The 24,071-nt window shown below is 52.1% G+C and overlaps 2 protein-coding genes across 4 annotated transcripts in view; both read right to left on the reverse strand.

The window, feature by feature from the left end:
- Window positions 1-2,118, reverse strand: part of RAB40C (RAB40C, member RAS oncogene family) — a 36,892-nt gene extending 34,774 nt beyond the window's left edge. The window contains exon 1 of the mRNA XM_064389798.1: window positions 1,656-2,118. Coding sequence (XP_064245868.1) covers window positions 1,656-1,809 — 154 coding nt within the window. The 5' untranslated portion in view covers window positions 1,810-2,118. The remainder of the gene's footprint in view (window positions 1-1,655) is intronic.
- Window positions 2,119-6,313: 4,195 nt separating this feature from the next.
- The window catches only part of PIGQ (phosphatidylinositol glycan anchor biosynthesis class Q), a 37,711-nt gene continuing 19,953 nt past the window's right edge, over window positions 6,314-24,071 (reverse strand). For 2 of the 3 annotated variants that reach the window (XM_064389802.1, XM_064389803.1), the window contains exons 7-11: window positions 22,248-22,359; window positions 20,098-20,178; window positions 19,022-19,136; window positions 14,936-14,997; window positions 6,317-10,698 (exon numbers count right to left, since the gene is read on the reverse strand). In XM_064389802.1, coding sequence (XP_064245872.1) covers window positions 10,546-10,698; window positions 14,936-14,997; window positions 19,022-19,136; window positions 20,098-20,178; window positions 22,248-22,359 — 523 coding nt within the window. In that variant the 3' untranslated portion in view covers window positions 6,317-10,545. Of the gene's footprint in view, window positions 10,699-14,935; window positions 14,998-19,021; window positions 19,137-20,097; window positions 20,179-22,247; window positions 22,360-24,071 lie in introns of all 3 variants that reach the window. The other variant, XM_064389804.1, reaches the window with a different exon arrangement.

Raw genomic sequence — 24,071 nt, forward strand, 5'->3', positions numbered from 1 at the left:
AGCATGCCCTGGCAGCACGTCCCAGCTGTGCCAGAGGCACAGGGAGTTCCACTGCCAAGGCTGTCAGCACCATCAGCAGGATCAAATTCATTTGGATATCAAAGCCACACCAGCTGATTATCCTAAAGGTGCGTCGCCTCTCAGAATCAACAGAAGCAGAGACTACCAGAGCATATATTACTGTGAAACAACAGTACGTGACCTAATTCTCTAATTAGGAATGGGCTCAATTGCCCACAGAGGACAAGGGAAGGTTCTGAAATTATTCACTGAGGTTTCTTTTTCCAACAAAAAGATGCTGGTATTTAGTTGCTACAAAAGAGTGGGTTCTGAAATAAAAGGTCTATAGTAGCCAATATCCCTGGTCTTTGGGTCTCATGCCCATACCAAAGACCCCACTCAACTCACTCCTTATTCCTACCTTTTCTGCTTCAAACCCACTTCAATCAGGAGACAATTCCAACTGTAACACTTCACTTAAAACAGCCACCCCGTTACACTCTGCACAGTAAACACCAACCCCAGAGAGCAGTTCCACAGCTCCCAGGTGAGGCAGGCTCTCCAGAAACACAAACTCTCTTCGGGGAAGCTCTGAAGCGCCCAGCACCTCCTCAAAGGCAAACCACACCAGCCCAGCCAGACACCCAAGGAGATGAATGATAGCAAAGCCTTCTCCCTCCTGAAGCGCTGCTCCCATTTCACAGGCAGCTCCACTTCTGAGTCACCACCTCCCCGTAAATCTCCGTGGAGCAGGTGTGCATTTGCATCAGCTCTGGTGGAACTGGTGGTAGCTCCAAGGACCGAGTGTGGTCGGAGCCCCACCACTGCACGCTCCAGGTTTGGCCAGTGCAGAGCACCAAGGAGCTCCCGATTCCCTCGGGTTCCTGATACAGGCAAAACCCGGCACTACCTGCTCCTGCCCTAGGCTGCAGCGATGAGGCAGGGTCTGAGCCCTCGGGGATGTTACTGTGCACGGAGGAGGGGAAGGATGACAGATTGACACCTACAGCAGGACCCGCACCCCGCCAGGCCGTGCTACACCGTAACTGCAGGAAATGCACAGCGCTACTCCTTGGCTCTTAATTACGGTCTTGTGATACCGTAGTTAATGGTCTGTCATGGGCTCCATCAGGAACCTCGACGCTGGCAGGAGGTGGAGCAGCCAACCCGGCCGCTCCCGGTACAGCCACGGAGCCAGAGCGGCTCTGGGCTGGCAACCAGGCTCCAGTTCTTTTGTTACAGCCCCTGCTTCCTCTGGGAACGGCTCGGTGCTTGTGGCAGCCGGGGAGAGGGAGGCAGCCCTGCCTGGAGCGCTTGGGAAGGGTCCGGCTGCGCATCCAGGGATTACATCAGACACCAGCCCCTCTGCCCACATTCGCCTCCAGATCTGGGGCATTTCAAGGAGCTCAGGAGGCCTCTGATCTGCCTGCCACGCGCTGCGCTCCCAGTTAATGACAAAAAAAAAAAAAAAACCACAAAAATAAAACAAAGGAGAAAGCAAAACAACCCCTCCCTGCCCGGCAGCTCGGCGCTGGGGTGACGGCCCCCGGGGGTCCCCGCGGGATGCGGGTGACAGCAATGCCGGGGGAGGCGACAGCGATCGGGCTGTGACAGCGATGGGGGTCCTGCGGCCCGGCTCCCCCGGCCCCCCTTACCGTTGCTGTAGGCGTAGGGGGACTCGGAGGCGCCGTCCTGCAGGCTCTCCAGGATCTCCCCCTTCCCCACGTCGCTGTCGCCCACCAGCAGGAACTTGAGCAGGTAATCGTAGCTCTTCACCGGGCTGCCCTGGGTGCCCATCCTGCCTCTCATCGGCGGGGCGGCCCGGCCCGCATCCTCCGCCCGCCAGCCTCGGGCTGCGGCCTCTGCCCCGCCGCCGCTCACCGCCGGCCGCGCATCTTCCGCCGGGGCCGCGCTGGGACCTGCGGCGGACGAGGAGGAGGAGAAGGAGGAGGAAGGGCCCGGCCCGGCCCCGCAGCGCCCCCGCCGCTGACACGGCTCCGCTCCGCCCTCCCACTCGCACAAAGCGCCGCCGCCCCGCCGGGCCCCGAGCCCGCTCCGCCCCGCCGGGCCGCAGCACCGCGCCAGCTCAGCCCCGGCTCCGGTCCCGCCACCCACCTCAGCCGGGCAGGGCCGCCCCCGCCCCACGGCCGCGCCGCGCCCGCCCCAGCCCAGGCGGCGCCTCGGCTCCGCTCTCGCCGCTCCCATAGGCTAAACCGCGCGTCAATCAGAGACGTCCCCGCCTTCCCCGCAAACCCGCCACTTCCATAGGCTCAATCACACGTCAATCAGAGGCGCCCCGCCCCGACGCGCCCCTGAGAGCTCAGGGGGCAGGACCAGCGGACGACTGGGCGGCTGAGGACTACAGCTCCCGGCGTGCCTTGCGGGAAGCGGGGCATGATGGGACAGCGAGTCGGGCGGGGGAGCGCCGGATGGGGGGAGAGGCACCGGGATTGGGGATCGGGATTGGGGATCGGGGAGCGGGATCGGGGAGCGGGATTGGGGAGCGGGATCGGGGATCGGGATCGGGGATCGGGATCGGGGAGCGGGATCGGGGATCGGGATCGGGGATCGGGATTGGGGAGCGGGATCGGGGAGCGGGATTTGGCATCGGGATTGGGGATCGGGATTGGGGATCGGGATTGGGGAGCGGGATTGGGCATCGGGATTGGGGATCGGGATTGGGCATCGGGATTGGGCATCGGGATTGGGGAGCGGGATTGGGGATCGGGATTGGGGATCGGGATTGGGGATCGGGATCGGGATTGGGGATCGGGATTGGGGATCGGGATTGGGGATCGGGACTGGGGATCGGGACTGGGGATCGGGATTGGGGAGCGGGATCGGGATTGGGGATCGGGATTGGGGATCGGGACTGGGGATCGGGATCGGGATTGGGGATCGGGACTGAGGAGCGGGATTGGGGATCGGGATTGGGGAGCGGGACTGGGGATCGGGATTGGGGATCGGGATTGGGGATCGGGACTGGGGATCGGGATCGGGATTGGGGATCGGGACTGAGGAGCGGGATTGGGGATCGGGACTGGGGAGCAGGACTGGGGAGTGGGGATCAGGATTGCAGAACCGGGATTAGGGATTGGGGATCAGGACTGGGGGACAGGGATTGGGGAATATCCGTGTGTGCGGGGCGCCCAGGTGTCATCCAGGAAGGGAGGGCATCCAGATGTGAGCTGAGCATCCAGGTGGGAGGGGCACACAGATGGGGTGCATCCAGATGTGTGGGGCATCCAAGAAGAGGTGGCACCCAGGATTTGGGGACATCCAGGTGTGAGAGATGTCCGGGTGGGAGGGCATACGGGTGTCTTCCTCCAGATATGGGGTGGGCATCCAGAGAGAGGAGTGCCCACAACCTGGGGGCATCCAGGTGGGTGAGCATCCATTTTATGGCAGGCAGGGGGTTCTTGGGGCGGGAGGTGTGTGCACCCCCTTGTCAGTGGGGCAGGGGGCAGCCATGGTGACATCCAGCATGTCCCCAGGGAATGGGGATGGCAGAGGGGCTGTGGGTGCCAGGCTGAGCCTGTACCAGGACTCCTGCATGTTCTCCACTGGAACCCCTTGGCATTGGCCTGACATCCCTGAGGAGCCACTCCCAAACCCAATCCCAGGGGATTCCCTGTGGGAATGTGGAGGATCCTCTCCCTGCCATCATTGCTGACAAATCCCTGTGCTGAACAAAGCACCCTGCACCTCTTTCCAGAGCTGGGCATTTCACCAGCCACGTTCCCAGGCTGCTGCTTCCAGTGAATCCCATTCCAATGGCCCACGTGCCCCAGGCCTGCCAGCAGCACAGACACCCCTCAGCCTGCGAGGATCCTGCAGCTCCTCGAGGAGTTCTGGGAAGGACTGCAGGGCAGGGCAGGGTCGCTCATGGATGGACAGGGAGAGGGGATGGATTGAGGGGGATGTTTTCATAGTCACAGAATGGTTTGTGTTGAAGGGGACCTCAAAGCCCATCCAGTGCCACCCCTGCCATGGCAGGGACACCTCCCACTGTCCCAGGCTGCTCCAAGCCCTGCCCAGCCTGGCCTTGGACACTGCCAGGGATCCAGGGGCAGCCACAGCTGCTCTGGGCACCCTGTGCCAGGGCCTGCCCACCCTCACAGGGAACAATTCCTTCCCAATATCCCACCCAGCCCTGCCCTCTGGCAGTGGGAGCCATTCCCTGTGTCCTGTCCCTCCATGCCTTGTCCCCAGTCCCTCTGCAGCTCTCCTGGAGCCCCTTTAGGCCCTGGCAGGGGCTCTGAGGTGTCCCTGGAGCCTTCTCCTCTGCAGGTGAGCACCCCCAGCTCTGCCAGCCTGGCTCCAGAGCAGAGGGGCTCCAGCCCTGGAGCATCTCTGTGGCCTCCCTGGACTCTCCAGAGTTGTTCCCTCCACACTCACAGGGAGTGGGGGCTGCCCCCTCCTCGGTGGTTTCAGCCTGGCTCCCTCTCCTGTCCCACAGCCTGAGGGCTCGAGCTCCTGTGCTGCCCTGGAGCCACGAGCTCGGGATTCCTTTGGAGCCTGTTCTGGTGAGGGGTTTGTGACCTGTGGGCCAAGGGCATCCTCACCCTCAGCTGCTCAGTTTGGCTTCTCCACTGGCAGGGCCCAAACAAGCCTGCCCTCTGTGCCCTCTCCCAGCTCCCAAGGCTGCTGCCAAGCACAGTGAGAGCACTGACAGAGGAAAACAAAAGCAGCTAAAGCAAACCCAAAGAGCAAATGTCCTCTTGTCCATTCCTGGCCACTGCATTCCCAGAGTGAAGGGGCTTGGAAGGTAAAGCCTGTGGAGAAACATCCACCCAGGGCACAGCCTGGGGAGCAGAGCAGGGCAAGGACAGAGGGGGGACTGGGGATGTTTGTTTTCTCCAGGAGGAGAGAAAAGCTTCATTTCTGTCCAACAGTCTGCTGGATTCAGGGCAGTGCAAGTGGACAGGAGGAGGATGTGCAGGAATCTCCTCAATTTTATCTCTCTTTTCTCAGCCTCTGGGTCTCGGTCCTGCTGCTCCACAGGGCCAGCCAAAGCCCTCACTCATCTCACTCATTCCAGGGATTTCTCTTGTCTTTGGTGGGATGGTGGAAACCAAACAGAGTCCAGACAGGTGGGAATTGCTGCAAGAGGTGGGAGGCAAAGGGAGAGGGGCAATCCTGGCAGAGGCTCCTGGCAGAGGGGTGACCTTGGCAGGGCTTGCTGCAATGTGGGGACTTTGTCACAGCCGTGCTTTCAGCTGGGAGAGGGAAAAGGAGAACAGGATGGAATTCAAGGCAGTGACTGCTCTGCTGTGAGGAGGGAAGGAGTGGCCAGAAGGACCAGTGACTCCCAGGCCCAGCCTAGGCTGCTGCTTGGATTGTGCTGTGCTGCAGAGGATTGTCACCTGTCCTGCCCCCTCACACCGAACACACGACATGGGCAGGCCCATGTGACACCAAGGAACCCCTCTGAATCACAGAACACCCAGAGCTGGAGGAGCATCACTCCATCTCCCAGGCCTGAGCAGGCATTCATTGGATCCTCCTTGCACAAGCTTTGTGGTTTGGCCTTGGCAGAACAAGTAGAGCTGGACAAATGCTGAAATACCCGTGTGTGAGAGCAGAGGTTTGGGAGGTGCCCAGGCAGGCCCTGGGATGGGGATGAACACCTGCCTGGAGCAGCTGAGCCGCCCTGCCCGTCCCTGTGCTGCTGACAGCCACGCTGTGCTCAGCAGCAAGTCAAACTAGAGGTAAGGGCTGGATTTCCCCCCCAACATCTTTATTCTGGAGTAATCAAGATCCACGTAAATTCTGATTAAAAGGTTGAATTAAGGAATAAAACCAATCAGTAGAAAAAAGCTCTCCATCCCTAAACTTGCACACAAGCAGTGGAATGTGCAGCATGCCTCAGCCCTGCTGCAGCTGGCACTGCTGGCATGGTCACTGTCCTGCTGTGCATTGCTCTGCCCAGCACTCCTGCCTGCAGAACTGGAGCTGTGATGAGCCTGAAGCCAGTGTGGATCCTGAGCCAGGTCTTGTTCCTGCACTGGTGCACGGGACTGGCCTGTGTTTCACATCACCAGGCTGCGTTTCACATCAGGACTGCAGTGGGAAGGAAGTCACCTTCAGCTGGGGTTAGTGGTGACATTTCAAACAAACACTGTGTCACTGCTGTGGGAGCACTTTGCTCCTGCTGAACGCCTGGTGGCTCACGTGAGGGAAGGAGAAATGCACAGTGGCTTTCAACTTCCTTGCCAAACCTCTCACAAACACTCACACACTTTTAATGAAACTCTCAATGAGTCAGTGCTCTTTTATAATACTTTACTCAAAACCAGAAAACACTGTGAGGAGGATTGATTACAAGAACTGTGAAGTTCTCACGAACTTCCCCAGTGACACATGTTAAATAACAGTGGATGGCAGAGGAGCTGCAGCCTGTCCCTGCTCTGAGCTGGGTTCTGCAGCTTCCCCCAAACACCTCCACTGCTCCCAGCCCCAGTACCTGCCTGGGAATGCAGCGGGGTGTCCTGTCACCTGCAGCACTCATCAGTGCAGGAATACTCCTCATATTTAGCTTGCTGAGATGGTAAATGGGGAGTCTGAGCTTTCCTGGTTTGAGGCCCAGGCGTGCCTAAGGGCTGGAGGAAAAGGTGACAGACTCTTGCAGCAACCCCTAACGCAAAATGCTGAGCCAGAGGCAAAGGTGGTGGGCACTCAGTTGTCATGCAGGAAGGCAGATCAGCTGCCCACATGGGGCTTGCATTGCTCTGAACATGTTTACCCTGCACCCAAAACTCCCAATCCAGCTGGGAAGCCCTGTGGCCTCCTGTCATGTGGAAGATCAGCTGAGATCCAGACCCGTTCCCTGTGTGTGCACAGCACACTCACCCTGCAGAGCCCCAGGGCTCTACACTGGGGCTGTTCCCTGGCCCTGCAGACCTGGACACTGCCAGGTTTGGGGTGCTGCTCCCACTGTGAGCTCAGCACAGGCAGGAGCGTGGCTGGAGAGAAAGGGCTCTCTGCAAGTCCAGAAAAGAACCAAGGAGCAGGTCAGGGATCTGAGTCAATGCACAGGCAATCCCCCCTCACCAAGGCTTTATCCCCCAAAAGGCAAAGGGGCTGCTGAGCAGTGCCTGAAGGGGGGGAACAGGAGCAGAGATGACACAGGACTGCTAATGTTCACATCCACTGAGGCAATCTGAGTCAGGGTGTCGCTGAGCTCTGCACAACACAAGGACAAGGGTCACGAACTGAAACACATCAAACCCTGCCTGAGAGCAGGGAACACCTTTTCACTGTGGGGGTGAGCAACCACTGGCACAGGTTGTCCAGGGAGGGGTTGGAATTGCCATCCTTGGAGATATCCCAAAGCCATCTGGACACGGTCCTGGGCAACCAGCCTTGGGTGGCCCTGCATGAGCAGGGGCTGGACCAGAGGATCACAACCTCCAGCAGCTTCCTGTGACCGTGTGACCAGCAGGTCTAAGCATAAAGGCTAAATCACTGAGGGATAGGGTTAAGCAAGAAAATGGTGTTGGAGCAGCAGGAAGAGGCAGCACAGGGCAGAAGGAAAGCAGCTCGTTCTCTGCAGGGTGAAATGCAGATTTTCCTTACACTGCTGGAAGTCAACATATGGATTGTATATTTTGCAACAGTCTTTGTGTGGGCCTGAACAGGGCACAGTCCAGCTGCAGCATCAGGGAAAACTCCCAAACCCATAACCAGAGCTTTCAGTGAAGTGTAATTACTGAGGTTTCCTTTCAGCATCATCACATGCAGTCCTGGTTAGGGGAAGAAAGTATTTCTCCAAGGCAGAATTTCTTTTCAGGATAGAGTTTTTCACACAGTGAATCACATTTTCCTTCACAAACCCCCTGCCTAAGTAAAGAAGGGGTTTGTAGCAGCACTGAGAACCGAAAGGTGGGAGAAATAGTAATAAGAAAATGCAGTATTAAAAAAAGCCCGTAAGATTAGAGTCTTTGACTGACGGCTGGCAAAGCCTGCTTGCTGCCTGCTATAAGGGGTGCGAGGCAGGAATGGGAGATCTGGAATTTTTAACTACTTCTCATCCAAGGGCTGCTCTGGATAATATAAATCTGAGGATAAATCAGAGCAAGAGCCTTACCAGCGGCCTCTTCCCTGAGGAAATGCCAGCACTGGGCCAGTCTGTGCTGCCGTGGAAGATGAGGCTGACCCTAACTTCTAATTAGAGAGATGACATAAGGTCAAGTGCTCTTGAGCAGGATGTCTGCTACACTGTTGTAATGTCTCTGCTCAGAGTCGGAAAGGGTGGGGGAAGACTCTTTCAGCAGGGACTGGAAAGGAAGAGGAGAGACGTGGCAAACATCCAGCAGAAGCAACTCAGATGCTCAGATACCATTGCAGGCAAGGAGAACACCCAGTGCAAGGAGCAGAGAGGCAGCTCAGGCACCAGCTCTGGGCGACACACAACTGCAAGCACAAGGAGCTGCCACTGCCCAGCTGGGCTGCTCAAGGTTCTCTGAGAGTCAGGATCTCAGGTTTGAGGAGGAGGTTTTTCTTGGTTTGGTATTTCCCCACCCCAGAGTCAGTATCAGCCTTTAGTAAACAAACCCAGCACTGGAACATCTGATACATCTGGCAGGTTCCCAGTAGGAAGGTCACAGCTGCTGGTTTTCATGGCTCTGTGCTCTCACTGGGGCTATCGTGGCATTTGAACCCCAAGGATGACCAGGACCATCATGACCTGTCCGGTCCCACAGAAAGATTTAAAAGCCAGGATATTAGAAACATTACTTTCACAAGATCAAAAATAACAAAGTTTCTCAGAGCAGTCAGCAAACTGAACTGTGCAGGCGTGGGAGGAACCAGGGGATATCATTTAGGAGCTCCACAGGAGAGATGAGAAGGAGGTAAGGTGTAAACCTGCTCTGCTCAGTGCCAGGTGAGGATGGGGCTCATGACTCTGACTTCAGCTGAAGAGAAAATGTTATTTAGACGATTCATCCACTAAATGCATCACAGCCTGCAGTTTCCCACCTGGAGTGCAGAGAATTCCTCAGGTAGTGATCATTCCAAGACAAGAAGATACTGCACAGGAGTTTTAAGCACAGATCATCAAAGAACAAGCTCTCTGCAGTTTCTGCAGGCAGGGATGTTCCAGCCAGAGCCTCAATGGCAGATGGTGAGGGGGGCTTTGCCACACTGGCTTTCCCCAGTGATTTGCCCTGGCTCAGGGTGAGTAGTGTAGTGCCCATGTAGTCCTGCCTCCCTTTCCTAAGAAACCTCAAAGGCCTTGGAGCTTTGCCTGGACCATGCACCTGCCTGCAGAACTTCCTTTTCTCCTGCTCAGGCTATGCCTGTAGAGGCAGTGACTGCACCATGAGGGGCTTTCAGCAGCTCCAGACAACCCAAATACATCTGGCCAGGGATGTCCTAAAGCAGGGGGGGGATATCCCTTCTCTTCTGTGACAGCTGCCAGCACATGGATGGGACACAGGGCTGGGGTAGGAAACTCTGACCCTCTTGCTGGCAGTGCTGACTGAAGGCTCCTAAAGCCCCAGGGCACCTTGCCCTGCCAATGCCCACTGGTGCACAGAGGCAGCCATTCAGAGAAGAGCTGGGCACTGCAGCCACTGCACTTTCTCCTCTTCCTCCATCCCTGGGTCCTTGGGCAGCCAGGGGAAAAGGGGCAGGATCCAGCACAGCCCTCATGTGCCAGTGCAAAAAGCAGGGTACAGTGACACTGACTCCTCGTTTGAGTTGGGGCAGAGGAATGAGCAGAGTTGGAGGAAGTGTATTTTGGGTAAGGACTGTTTAAATTTGACACAACCACTGCATGCCCCATGGGACATCCTCCAGTGCACAGGCACCCTTTCCAAGAGAGAGAATAGGAGACACATCGAAATGAGACCAGAACATGGAAAGCCAAGCACTCGTGCACTTTGGAAATGTATCCAAAGCAAACTACTCTCCTAAGAGAAATCACAAATCATGATAAAACACTTTGTGCTTCTGAGCCTCCAGCCTTGGTCTTCCAACACCTCTGGTACTGCAGTGAGGGTGAGTGCAAGCCCTCCTCAAAAGAAATTAATAAATATCCCATGAACTCAGACACCCAGCTGTTCAGTTTTCAGTGCAGGACTCCAGGACCTGATTCTCCACATGGTTTTGATCAGCTGGCTTGAGGGCTGAAGCATAAAAGATCCAAAACATGCTCTGGCTGAAGGCACCACAGCATTGTGGCTCCAAACCATGTAAGGGGTTGATCTGCTATGGCCCTGTGAGCTGACATGGAAGGAGAAATTCATCACCAAAACATTTGGGAGCTGCTCCCTCCACGACACTGAGTGCTGGTTTCATGAGGCACTGATGGGTTTAACCTTTTGCTTCCAAAATAATCATTAGCATAATATACAAACACAGTGTAGGGGAAGAGAAAAATAATATTTAAAAATACTTGCCTTTAAAAATTCAGCCCTTCCTATGTTACCAAAATCTATTTAAAGGGATGGAGCAGTTGCTGGCTCTGAGCAGCCTTTGGTCCCAAAGCATTGAGTCAGTGTGTTTTTCAGGTCAAGTTCCTAAGTTCTTCCACTGTCTTTAGTTCTGCTTGTCTCCTTTGTGTTTCCAAGGGTAGATGAGCTCTCCAAGGAACAGTTTCTTGCAGAGAGATGCCCAGGAGTCCCTGGGATAGCAGCTGTAGGTGGGCAGTCTGTACGTCTGGACCACAGCTCCGTAGGAGAGGGGGTTGATCTGTGTGGAGGAAGAGGGACAGCAGCAAGGGAAGCATCAGTCCTGCTCCTCACACAGCACAGAATCCCTCCCTGGCTTGCTAAGGCTGTTTATCCTTCTCCAACATCCCCCAGCATTAACCAATTGCTTGGCAAGGGGTGTTTCTAGAATCATTCCCAAGCAGAGGGGCAGCCAAGAACCAGCATGAGAGCTGGGAGAAAGAGAGGGGAGTGTGTTACACACCAGAGTGCAGGGGACAGTGGCAGGAGAGACAGCAGACAGCAACAGAATCACAGAGCCATGGAATTTTTTAGTTTGGAAAAGACCTTAAAGATCATTATGCCCAACCCTTAACCCAGCACTGCCAAAGGCACCACTAAGCCATGTCCCCAAATGCCACACCCACACTGCTTGTGAACATCTCCAGGGATGGTGATTCCACCACTGCCCTGGGCAGCTGTGCCAGCGTCTCACCACCCTTCTCGTGAAGAAATGTTTCCCAATATCTAATTTAAATCTACATCTAGTACTGCACTGGGGATGCACTGGGACTCCAGGAACTCCTCTGGAATTTAGCTGTACCTGTTAAGAGCCCTCAGCCCACAGATGTGTGTGAAGTTAAACCTGGTATCACCTGAAACCACCCAGTGCAACCAAGTCCCAGCATGACAGGATCACACCACAGAGCTCCTCATTATCATTTTCAATTAAGTCTTCTTGGCTGAGTTAATCTTTTTTAATTTGACTTCAATCACCACCCCAAGTCTGTGCCTACAAAAGTTCTGTCCATGGTCCCCAGTTGCTGCATTGACCTTCTGAAGACAGGGATATGAACAGACACACTTACTGTACAAGGGGTGATAGAGGCATGTCAGACCTTTGAAATGCTCATCCCAGTGAAGCAATCAGGGTAGGAAGACAGGTGAAGTCCACAGGATGGACCCAGTGTGGCATGAAAAGGATGCACAGCACAGCCTCCAAAGGACCAAAAAAGATGGCACAGAAATGATGGGGCTCAGACCATGAGAGATGCCCAGGGGTGGGGGCTTCCAGAGGCAGGGAAAGCTTGGTCAGTGGAGAGAAATGGAAGGACATCCTTCCCTAGCAAAAGGATTCAGCTCTGCTGGAACCAACCTAGCAGCTCTGGGGAAGGAGACTGCAATTCACAGCACAGAATCCAGCCTCAAAAGGAAAGAGAGACAGCAAACCCATGCACAGAGTCACTACCTGGTAAAAGCTGAATTTTTTTTTTTGTCCACTAAAAAGCATCAGGATTTCTGGGAGTCTGCCTGTGCCACCAGCTTGCTTCAGCTGCTTGGAGCTCATGGAGTGGTGAGGGATGAACCCCCAGTGCCTACAGAGACGTGGCTCTTGGAAAGTGGGATTGAGCTAAGGGCTCATTAGAACTAATCCTGGAGATCTTTGTCAAATTAGTTTCAAAGTACAAGAGTGCTCAAGCAGAAGGGGGAAATGCCCATACGCAGAAGCATCTATAGGAAGTTTAGGAAAAAGGCAGGGCAGCTGTTTGCAGGGAAAATTATAAAATAGAATAAACACAGGGGAGGGGGGAAGGCCAAAGAAACCTGTCCCCAGCACTAACAGCTGTAAAACACGAGTAACTATTTCTGCCCATTTCCTCAGCTGTAGGCAAAGCAGAGTGTCTGAAGTGCAAACATGCTGGGCAGGAGGACAGGAACTGCTGCCCTACAAGGGAGAGGCACAGCGTGTGTTGCTTTGGCTATTAGCTGTGTGGGCTGGAAGGTCTGCACACAACATTTCTTGTTGAGAAGCATCTCTGGGTGGAGTGGTGACACCCAGGGGTAGCACTGGCCACTGTAACAATCAGGGTTTCTTACAGCCAAAGCAATTCAGGTCTCTGCCTCTACTGGTACAAATGGAGGCAAACAGGAAAAACTCATTATTTTTATTAATTAGTGAAGAGGCAATATTTGTTCCCCTTATGAAAGTTCTGTAGGTCAAATCTGTAATAAACCCTGCTAGAATACCCATCCTAATGGAGCTGTTCCCTTTTCCCTTTCTCTGCTGTTCAACCCTTTCCAAAGCAATTGCTGGAGAAGATGAGACTTTCAGCAGAAGGTACATGAATGGATCAAACTCATTGTGATCTAGAATCCCAGAATCTCAGACTGTTTGGGTTGGAAGGAACCTTAAAGCCCATCTTGTTGCACCTCTGCCATGGGCAGGGGCACCTCCCACTATCCCAGGCTGCTCCAAGCCCTGTCCAACCTGGTATTGGGCACTGCCAGGGATCCAGGGGCAGCCACAGCTGCTCTGGGCACCCTGTGCCAGGGCCTGCCCACCCTCACAGGGAAGAATTTTTTCCTAATATCTACTCCAGACCTGCCCTCCTTCAGCTTAAAGCCAGTTTTCTCCCTAGGCTATCAGTTCAGTTGTGCCACACTGCCAGAAATATTTCTTCTTGTGCACCAAAAGAAATTACTTTAAACACTAATGAAAATACTGATCTATGTAAGACTTCCTGAAGAATATTAAGTAGCATTTGAAATGGAAATGTCATCCCCCATCCTCTGCCCCCCTCCAGGGTCTGGACTTTGTATTCCAGAGGCACTACCTTAAAAATCAAAAATAATCCCTTGGCTGAATTAGGAGCTGGTTGGGAATGCTCAAACCCAGCATTATTGATTTCTAATCCATTCCCAGTGCCCCACAGGACAGCTCAGACTATCACCTACAGCTGCAATTATTATGGCTGTAGATCCATGCATCCAGCCTGACTTCCACCAGGCACTGCTCCAAGAGGGCTTCCACATAGAGACGGGGCAAAGCCACTGCAGATTCTCAAGAGAGGCACATCACTTGTACAATAAATAAGAATTTCACTTAAAAATAGGGTTTTTAGATTACCCTCTCCAAAGGCTATCAGAAAGTGGGATATTCAGCAGGACTTCTGACACAAGCCCATTTTTCATTTCCACCAACACAAAGAGAGCCAAAAAAGTGCCTTTTCTGACTGTCTGCTCATTACTATTGGAACTGAGGGCTGGGACAGACATCTACAGCAGCACTTCCACCTCTTGAGGTGATGACTTGTGCTATATTTCAGATAGAAAATGGATCTTCCTGCAGTGGTCCAAGGAAAATTCATCACAGTCATATGACTCACTGCCTTTGCTCTTTAAGTCATGGTCTTTTCTCTCTGCAGACTCCATCCACCTCATCTCTCACACACACTGATGCCAAAGCCTCTGCTCCTATGCAGCTCCTATGATTCATCTCTGGTGCCTGGTTTCCTTTTCCTGGAATCTCCTGGCTATAGAGGATGGCACATTTTGGTTCTTACACCACTATCCTACTGAAAGGCAGGAGCTGGGAAGACAGCTTGCTTAGAGAATGCTAGTTCTGCCCTAGAAGACATCTGTAGAAGGGATTCCCTCTGGAATTGCTACTAGCTGGTTTGCTGGTTCCCTGCTAGCCTGACCTTTGCTGAAATAGGGTGGGACTGGTGATGGAAAAAGCAAAAGGACTGGCAAGCTGCAGTTAAATCCTTCCCACACACTCCCCCAGTGTCCAAGTGCTTTTATAAGTGTTATACACTACTGGCAGCCTCCCCTCTTTAGGATGCAGAGAGCAAGAAAAGCCTCCCTGGAACACGGCTGTGTTCCTGCTGGGTCAGGAGACAGAAATTTCACTCCTGAAAGTGTAAGGAGAACTTCCCTGCTGCCAACACTTCATTTCTTTTCAGAAGATAATTTCCTTTAGTATCTTTTGATGCCAGAGCGTGGGACAGGTAAGCTTTGCCCATGCCCCTCACCAGGGCAACTTTCCTCCCTCATCTTGCCCAGGCTCTCGTCCTGCTGGCCTCATGGAGCAGCCAAGGCTTTCCAGCACCACTGGAGGGGAAGAGCTTTTCCTGCTGCTTCATTCTGGAGGGTTAACTGCCTTCTTTGCTTCTCCCAGTGTTCAGCAATTTATCACATGAAGCTGCACAGAGCCAGGAGGTGATAATGGCATGAGGTCTTAATCCCAGAAGTAACACAGCTCTGTGCTTCTCCTACTCCCCTTCTACATTTCACACCATCCAGGGCACTGCATCTCCTCCAAACACAGGACACAAACAGGGCATCAAAAAGCACAGAAAGCAGCAGTCAGCCACAGCAACACAAGATTATTTCCCTTGTTTCAGCATTTTACAGCTGATAATGTTGAAGTGGAGCCTTTCAGTGGGAGCAGCACAGATGGACTGGGGTCACTCTGGGGGAAGGCATTGGGGCCTCACCTGCATAAGGAGCCGCAGAGGTTTTCCATCCTGCTGCTCAAGGACTCTGAACTTCACTCCAGCTGCAAAGACACAAAACAAGGAAAGCAAAACCATGGTGGGATTGTTGGAGTGTCCTGTGCAGGGCCAAGAGTTGATGATCCCTGTGGTCCTTTCCCACTCAGGACATTCCATGGTTCAATGCCTGGAGCACAGACCTTGAATTTGCTGCCCAGTGCTGTTGGCCGAGCACTGATTCCCTAGAAACTCTCTTCAACCTTTCTGGATTTGGGAACGTTCCCCACTTTCAACAGGAAGCATGGATTGTCTCTACAGTGCTTTAAGCCTAATGACACAGCTCCATTAAAAGTAACCCCTCTCAACTCCAGCTGGAAAACTCAGTCCTAGGGCAAGCACAAAGCCTAGAAATCAGCCAGCCAGACATGAGGATGATAGAGGGACTGGAAAAACCTTCCAATTTTCCCAAACTTCCATCAGAATGGGAACTCCATGTTAGCAGCAGGCAGAGAGCCTGTCTTTAATTTGTGCTCATGTAGACAGAGCACATGTGCAGATCTGTCCCTCTTTCAGGATAAGGGAGGGAAGTGGCTGACCTGGAGGCATTACAACATTTCAAAGCAATCCCTGCCCATTAATCCCAGCATCCACATGTTTTTAAGAGGCTAACCCCATCAAACCTGCCACTTTCCTATTTCCTCTTGGATTTGCCTCATTGCCAATACTGTAAAGATAAATAGAAAAGATTTTGGATTCTGAAGGTGACACAGTGCACACAGAGATTTAATACAGTGTTTCAAAGGTAACAGCTTGGACCAGAGAGGCATTTTTTCTTACAAAGATGTCAAATTACTTCACAGAAATAAAATCACCAATCCATCTCTGCAAACCTGATCCAGCCAAGCATGCCCTGTTATTCTTTCCTGCAGGTAAGAAGACGAGAGAAGACTAAGGCACAGATCAAACACTGACAGGAGCACAAACAGAATAAAACTCCTCACCACTGTGAGTGTAAGTGCCACTGCTGCAGTATCTCTATGACTCTTGAACGCTGAAAAACCAAAATGTTTTCTCTTTTTCCTCAAGCTCTGAATTAATTAAAATCATACAGTTCACTCCTGGGATGGAGTGCTCTTCTCTAGCACACAGCTCTGGTTTAAACTCTCTCCCTAAATCATTCAACTTTTCTGTCCAGGACAGGAGGGATTTATCTGCATTTTGCTGGATTATATTGATAGAAGGGCTTCCCCAGTGGCTTGAAATAGATGTTTGAGTACCTTGGGCCTCAACAAGCAAACGTGCTGGATGACCAAAGTGCTCAATGTGATTCATAGAGCTTTGGCTACGAGGAAGTGTCTAAGCCATTCCAGAAACTACTTTTCTGGCAGACTTTGTCAGAGAGAGACAGAAACAAGCAGGCACTGAAGGTTCAGACATGTGGTAAGACCCTGCAGTCTTACCCCAGGAACAGTAATCCATTATCTGAGCAAATGCTGGTTTTGTAGGTCCTGGCCACACATCTCCCTTCTAAAGCTTCAAGCCAACACTTTCTTAATTAGATTATTTAATTGCTCAAGAGTCTTACACTTCTAAGAAAATACAAGCACAAAAAGGCTATAAATTCATTTTAGAATGGCCTGCAGGTGACTGCAGAGCTCAGGACTCTGAGCAGTTCCCTCTCATGGGAAGAGCAGCAGGGCTCAGGCTCCTGCAGATCACTCCAGCACAGAAGAACCCTGAACTATTCCCTGACTTCCAGCCAGCTCCAGAGCTCAGGGGTCTGCTTTTCCTGTACAAAGGCATCAGCAATGGCACAGGAGAGGTCAGGACATGAATTCATTTGCCTTGTTTCACGTGACAGCACACTCAAGGGAGGGTTTGTACTCCAGCAATTGTGGCAGGTGCTATAGGACTATGACAAAATCTGTCCCAACAATTCCACTGTGAATGTTGGGAAAGGGAAGTAGAGTAAAAACAAGCTGGCCTGTTCACAATCAAACAATGCTGGTATCCTGTGTGGGCAGTCTGAGAGCCCTGGAACCCCTGCTGGTCCTTTCTTCAGGCTGTGAATCCACATCCCAACCAAGGTGGCACCCCTTGAGCTGGCACTGGGTGCACAGAACTCTTGCACAGAGGACATCAGCTGTGATCTAGATAAGAAAGGTTTTTGGAAGTCAAAAATATTTCACTTTGGATGTGCGGAAAGAAAAAAATGCATTTAGTTTCTGGTGTGTGGATGGATCATTCACCTACCCCTGGCCTGGGCTTCATCAGTGGAGTATTTTGTCAATTCAGACACTGAATCAAAGAACTTGGAGGCCATATGCCACAACTGAACCGAGTTGAACTCAACCCCCTTTCTACCACAAAAACTATCCATTCATGTTGGTAGAACCATCTTGATGGTGCCTGTAGAATCAGCTGCCCTAACACCTGCCAGAGGATGTCTTCTCCAAGTTCTGAGTCTGACAAGGGAGGCAGCACCTCAGCAGTGAGGACACCATGTGATGTGTACTCTCTCAAGTCCTTTGAGTTGGATTCAACTGCTCCATCTGTTCCTGTTGCCATGCCACAGCATTGTGCTGGTGTAGGAACACAGGTTGCAGAAATGCTCAGATGCCTCTTCCTCTCACAGACACCAGGGCACTGCAGTGCCACTTAAGGAACACAGCTGAGAAGTCAACCCCCTACTCGGGTGGGGGCTTGTTTCCTGCAGCAGAGACCTGGCTGAACAGGAATGAGGAGAAGTAACCTGTGGCCTTACATAACCTAAAGGAATTCATGGTCTTCAACCTCTCAGTGGCACCAAGATTTCCTCCTGCCCTACATCCTGCCCATTACTGGGTCAGTTTTCTTCAGCAGCATTTCCTGCTCCCCAAAGACAGCCCTGAAGGGTTTAAGATGTTTCTGCCAGGAAATTCACACAAACCTGCTGAAGGCTTCCATGGAAAAGCAACAGAGTTAGTAACAGAGCCCAGCTCTACCTTCCCAAAACTGAGCCTGGCAGTGCTCCAGCAGACAAAGCTGCTGAGGTTGCCTCAAGCTTCCTCTGCCTTTGATGACTGCCTCAGCTTACTGATGATCAGGCTCTTTCTTCTATGCTAAATTTCTGCTGCATGCTCTTTGAAAGGATGGGAGATAATAATTTAGATGTGCTTGACTGTAACTAGACCAACCATAGCTGTGGACGGTCAAAGGCATTCCAAACTGAGTCCTTACTCTGGTGCCAGCCCTGGTTTATGGTTATCCAAAGTGAAAAAACAATGACTGGTTTCAAAATGGTGACAGATTAGTCTCAAAAAGGGAATGATTATCTGAACTCTGCCCAGAGCTTTGAAATTCATCCAAACACCAGGGCTTCAGTCAGTCAAAGTCAGCATAGAACTGAAAGAGCTCCATTGATCTGCAACTACTGCAGATCCAACCCTTTGGAACAGCTGATATTCCAAATATTTTTGTGATTTGGCTTGTTTCAGAGTCCAAACACCCGAAGTTATGAGCTTGTTTCACAGAATCATGGAATATCCTGATTTGGAAAGGACAAGGATCATCCAGCCCAGCTCCTGTCCCTGCACAGACACCCCAACAATCCCACCCTGGGCATGCCAGATCATTGTCCAAACACTCCTGGAGCTCTGGCAGCCTTGGGGCTGTGCCCATTCCCTGGGGAGCCTGGCAGTGCCCAGCACCCTCTGGGGGAAGAACCTTTCCTGATACCCAACCTGACCCTGCCCTGACACAGCTCCACGCCATGTTTGACTCACATAAGTTTTACCTGACCTTGTAGTCTGGAACTGGAATAAAAGTTGACCTCGTTTATATGGTGCTTGTTTGGATGTAATTTTTAGTGGCCAAGGACTTTCTAAAGGTGCTCCTGATTCTGCTTCAGGTTCAGATTTCTTTCCATTGACACCCTCGTCCTGCTCCTTGCAGGAACTGGTTCACAGCAGGGACACCTGCACAACTCAAGCCTCGGGCTCCTTCCTACCCCCACTGCATCCTCAGTTCAGGAGTGACCCAGTGCACCAAAATCAAGCACATAATGCATAAATGCTTGAAGTGCTGCAGGGGCAGAACTGAGGGACTCACCTGCGAGCCTGTAGGATCTGCAGAGGCGAAGGATGAGGGAATAAAGTGGCAGGGAGTCAATCAGGTCCACTAGCAAGTGTATGAGGCCTTGCACAACCACCACCAGCAACCGGAGCTACAAAAACCAGTTTAACAGAACATCTCAGGAAACAGGAGATTAAACACTTGTCAATTCCTGAGCTGAGCTGGGATCTAACACTGCTGTGTGCTAAGCTAAGGCCTCCCAAAGTGGGTGTGATGTCTGGAAGTGCTGAGCATCCAGACCCTGTGTGAGGGTCCTCAGCAATCTGGGTTTTAGGGGTAACTGGAATGAAGCTCCTACAGCTGGAGAAGCTGTGACCAGCAAGGACGTGAGAACTTCCACTTTCAACAGCCACAGTTGAAAAGGAAGCCCAAAATCTCCAACTTTGAGTCTGTGTACCAGTGAATGTAAATTTTCCTCCCTCCAACAGTGAGTTGCAACAGCTCATTTCAGCCTGAAGAAACCCCACGTAGAGTTTAAGCAAGAGCAGAGCAGCAGAAATGAGCTTCCTGCTCTGTGTTTTCTGTCCCTGACTAAAGCACCTCCTTTGTCACACTGCAGCTATTTTCTGCTGCCAATCTCATCTGAAAAGAGAGGGCTCAAAAAAGACGCTGAAAGCATGTGATGGCCACTTTTTGTGGAAAATTTGGCTCCAGGCAGACCACGGAGAGGACTGGTCATATTGGGAGAAGAAAAGAAAAATAAAGAAGTTCAAACCTCTGAGGAAATGAAAACATTGTTGGATGAAAACATTTAATACAGCAAGTTAATTCCCTGGGGAAAAAAAAGTTCTGGATCAGACTAGAGAGGCCATCACCACAGATGTGGACAGAAACATATCAACTTCTGAGAGAAAGGGAGGGAAACAGTTTGTCCTGCTGGACAGGATTTGCTGAGAATTCTCTTTGGAAAAACACTAACATGAGCTGTGTGAGAATCCTTCCTAAGACACCCACATTTTTATTTTCTTTATGGATGACCATAAATGTCTAGGAAACCATTTTTTACTACCTCAGAAGAGAGTGTTTGACTTGTTTCAAGGGTTAAATCTTACCAGGGTAAACACCAAATAATACAGTGCAGTTGTAGGCAGAAGGAACAGCAGGATTGTGAACAGCAAAGTCCCAATAAACAACTAGGGAAAAAGGAAACACAATCATGAGCAGAGCGATGGTAAAATAAAATACATTACAAATAAAAAATAGGAGACTCTGAGGCAATGGAAGCTTGCAGAACTCCATCAGTGTTTTTATCTTGCCTGTATGAATAATGTTGTTACCTTGGACATTTTCAGTATTTCTCCTCTCACTGGGCCTTCTTCAAAACTCCTTATTATGGGAGTACATTTGGAAAGATAATAGCTGGATCCTGACAGCACTTTTCCTTTACAGACAACATTCAAGATTTCCCATTTCAGGCCAGCTTCCTTAGGAAACTAGACTTAAGTGATCTTGCAATTTTTTCCATTCTCTGTCCCCAAAAGTTTTAGAGCCACTGATCAGATTTTACCAGAAAAATGTGGAAAATAACAAAGAAGTGGTAACTTGAATGGGAATTCTGGAAAGAATTGAGAAGTACTTTTGTTCCTCCTTGTTTTAGCAGTGCAGGCACCTGGCACAAACCTGACAGAATTATTTGTGATAAACATTCCCAGCAGCAACTGGCTGAGCTTCCAGCCACAGGAATTCTGCCTCTTGCTCAGTGGGAAGGTGGGAGAGACAAAGAAGCTGGAACCGGGGAGCAATATTTAGAGGATGAAGGAGAAAAATCCCTAAGGAAGTAGGTGTCATTAGCTCCACTGCCCACAGAAAAAGTTATTTTTATTCTGGACCAGCGTAGGTTGGCGTAGGTCTAAATAATTCCAAGTGGGAGAATTCAGATTTATACCAAACAGGTACCTGACTCTTCTATTTCCAGTCACCACTTCCAGATCAGAGAGCCACAGGAGCACAGGGCACTGCAACCTCCACAAAAAGGGACCACAGCTGTGGGATATCATGAAAGAAAACAACCTAGCAGCCACAGCACGCAGGTGGATCAGCAGCACAGCTTTAGGGATGTAACCAGGAATAGAGCACAACCCAATCCATTCTCCTCACAGTTGTTTCTCCCTTCTCCTGTCACTCCACTGCAGTTGTTTAAACCTCCAAAAGTCTTTTAAGGTCTGCTTTGAATGTCTCTTCCTACCCGTCCAGCGACACAATTCCCACTGGTCTCCAGAGCAGCAGGATGAAGCCTCAAGTGCCAAACCAATTCTCCTCAAAGTACACTGGGAATGAGCCCTGATGCAAACCTGGCACGGAGGATTTTAATCACCAAAGAAACAGAAAACCAGCTCTCAGCTGTGGTGCAGGAAGCTCAAGGTTATCTGTTGTAATAGAGAGAGGCGCTGACCCTGCAAGTTTCCAAATATTACTGTATTATTTCAGTGATGTTTGCAGCTGCTGGCCTGCAGCCGTTCAGGCTCTGCTGGACTTTTGCATGGCATTTCAGAAATTAAAAAGAGCTTACAGCACTTCACAAAGAACTGCCTCTGCCTGAGTGAGAGTGTGTGGGCCAGGCTCCAGCACAACGTGAATGAAACGGGGCCTTTTAATAGAAACGCTGCCACGGCTGTTACTGTGGCAACACTGCTGGGCACCACATTTCCAACTGCCTCCATCCCTCCCCCATTCCCACTCCAGGCTCGGGAGCTCCCGGCATCTGCAGCACCCACCGGCACCTGCAGCACCCACCGCAGCTCGCAGGGTGCCTGGCACAAGCTCAGGGCAGCTCTGCACTTGCCACAGCTTGGCCCTCTGGGGAAGGGAAGGGAAGGGAAGGGAAGGGAAGGGAAGGGAAGGGAAGGGAAGGGAAGGGAAGGGAAGGGAAGGGAAGGGAAGGGAAGGGAAGGGAAGGGAAGGGAAGGGAAGGGAAGGGAAGGGAAGGGAAGGGAAGGGAAGGGAAGGGAAGGGAAGGGAAGGACTGCTGCAGGTAAGGAAGGGATGTTGCAGGGCAGGGAAGGAGTCTAAGGCAATGAAGGAGTGCTGCAGGGCAGTCAAGGAGTGCTGTAAGGCAGCAGAGGAGCCATAGGCTCAGAGTGTTGGGGTATGTCCTTGTTCTGGGCACCACAAAGGCTCCTGTGTCTGTCCCAGTATCAGTCAGAGCAGGAGGGAGGGCATCACCAGGCACTGCCCTGGGGTGTCCCCGGGGCTGTGGCACTACCTGGTCGAGGTCATAGGAGCAGGAATCCACCCGCTGCCGCAGCACGTTCCACTTCTTGCCCCGGAACAGGCGCCACAGAGAGGACAGGCCGTAGATCTTCAGGCAGTAGAGCCTGAGCAAAGAGAAGACTCTGCAGCACAGCTGGCAGCTCTCAGCTCCAACATCACCCAGCTGTCACCAGCACAGCCCCACGCCCACTCACCCACCTGCAGAGCTAGGGGTGGCAGGGAGAATGATGCAGATAAATCCTTATGGCTCAGTCAACCCTGTCTGGGCTGGTCCCTGGCACAGGGGCTACTGCAGCCAGCTCTGGGGCCACTGGAGGGCAAAGGCCAGGCCATGCCCTGGAGCTGTAGCAGTCACCAGCCTCATGGCAACACCTTCCCTGCAGCAAAAGGGTGCTGAGGCCATGGCACAGGGTGCCCAGAGAAGCTGTGGCTGCCCCTGGATCCCCAGAAGTGGCCAAGGCCACGATGGATGGGATTTGGAGCAACCTGGGATAGTGGAAGGTGTCCCTGCCATGGCAGGAGATGAGCTTTAAGGCCCCTTCCAACCCAAACCTTTCCATGATTCTGTGAGAAGAACCATCAATCCTATTTCCCCTAGCTCATCTGTGTCTCCCCAGTTCAGATCTGTCCCTTCCCCTGCCTTCAGACCCTTCCAGACAGGGCTGGCCAAGGTCTCACCCCCACACCTGAGTCAATGCAATGCAATTGTGAGTGGAGCCCCTGGAGCTTCTCTAGTAACCCACAGCTCTAAAAATCCTTCAGAGTGGGAAGAGACCAGTGAAATGCCAGGTGGCCCCTACTGCACTCCTTTCTTAGGCTTTCAGAACTTGATTATGTGAGACTTGGAGCTATTTCCCTCACAGAAAAATGACAACAGTGAGGGAAACTTGGGGTGACAAGGGAGACACCTCTTTAAGGAACAACATCAAGGAAGAAAGTGCCCTTGGGATGGAGAGGAGGCACAAAGTGCCCTGGGCAGCAGTGCCAACACACAGGGATGTAAAGAAAGGGTACATGGCCAATGTATGGGGCAGAACAGAGTCTGAGAAAGCCTGAGCTACAAAAGCCAGACTGGTAAACCAGGCTAGCTAAGGTGTGGAGGCTGCTCAGATTTCACAGCAGCAATCTGAAAGCAGAGGCAAGGAGTCTCATCCAAGAGAAGAATCTGGTTTGAGGAACACCAACTGCTTCAAGGAATTGGCAGGGTGCCTCCAGACTGGCAGGCACAGCTTGGTGCACTAATCTCTAGGCAGGAGGGAGCCCAGGACAACTCCTCCAGGTTCTGGCACACACCTACCCATGGCTCTGACTAAGGCCACGCTCTCCCTGCATCCCCTGGCATGACACCCAGTGGGTGTTGCTGCAGTGGCACCTGCCCCACCTGCCCTGCTGCCTGCATACACATGCCTGCCCTCGTTTCACTCTGTGGTTTGCTCCACAAGGGGATCTCAGGCTTTACCAGCACCTGAACCAGAAAATTCTTCCTCCAGCCAGCTGCAGGAGTGCAGGGGGCTGTGGTGGCTGTGAGTGACTGCTGACTCTTGCTGGCTCTCCATGGGGACAGCACACAGCTGTACACTCTGTACTTCTGACAGGACGGGTAAGCTGGCTCCCTGGAGCTCCAGGGAAGAGCAATCAGCTAACAAAATGCTTTTCCTACTTCCTAGTACCACTCTGCACAAAGAGGATGAGCAAGGCCATTCCTCCCAGACCAGCAGAGAAATTCCAGTAATTAGAGGTGTTGGGAAGAGACCTCGCACTCCTGACATTACTGATTCTGGCTGTAAGACTTATGCTCACAACAGATCCAGCTCAT

This window comes from Passer domesticus, chromosome 15 (assembly GCF_036417665.1).
Source record: "Passer domesticus isolate bPasDom1 chromosome 15, bPasDom1.hap1, whole genome shotgun sequence".
Lineage (NCBI taxonomy): Eukaryota > Metazoa > Chordata > Aves > Passeriformes > Passeridae > Passer > Passer domesticus.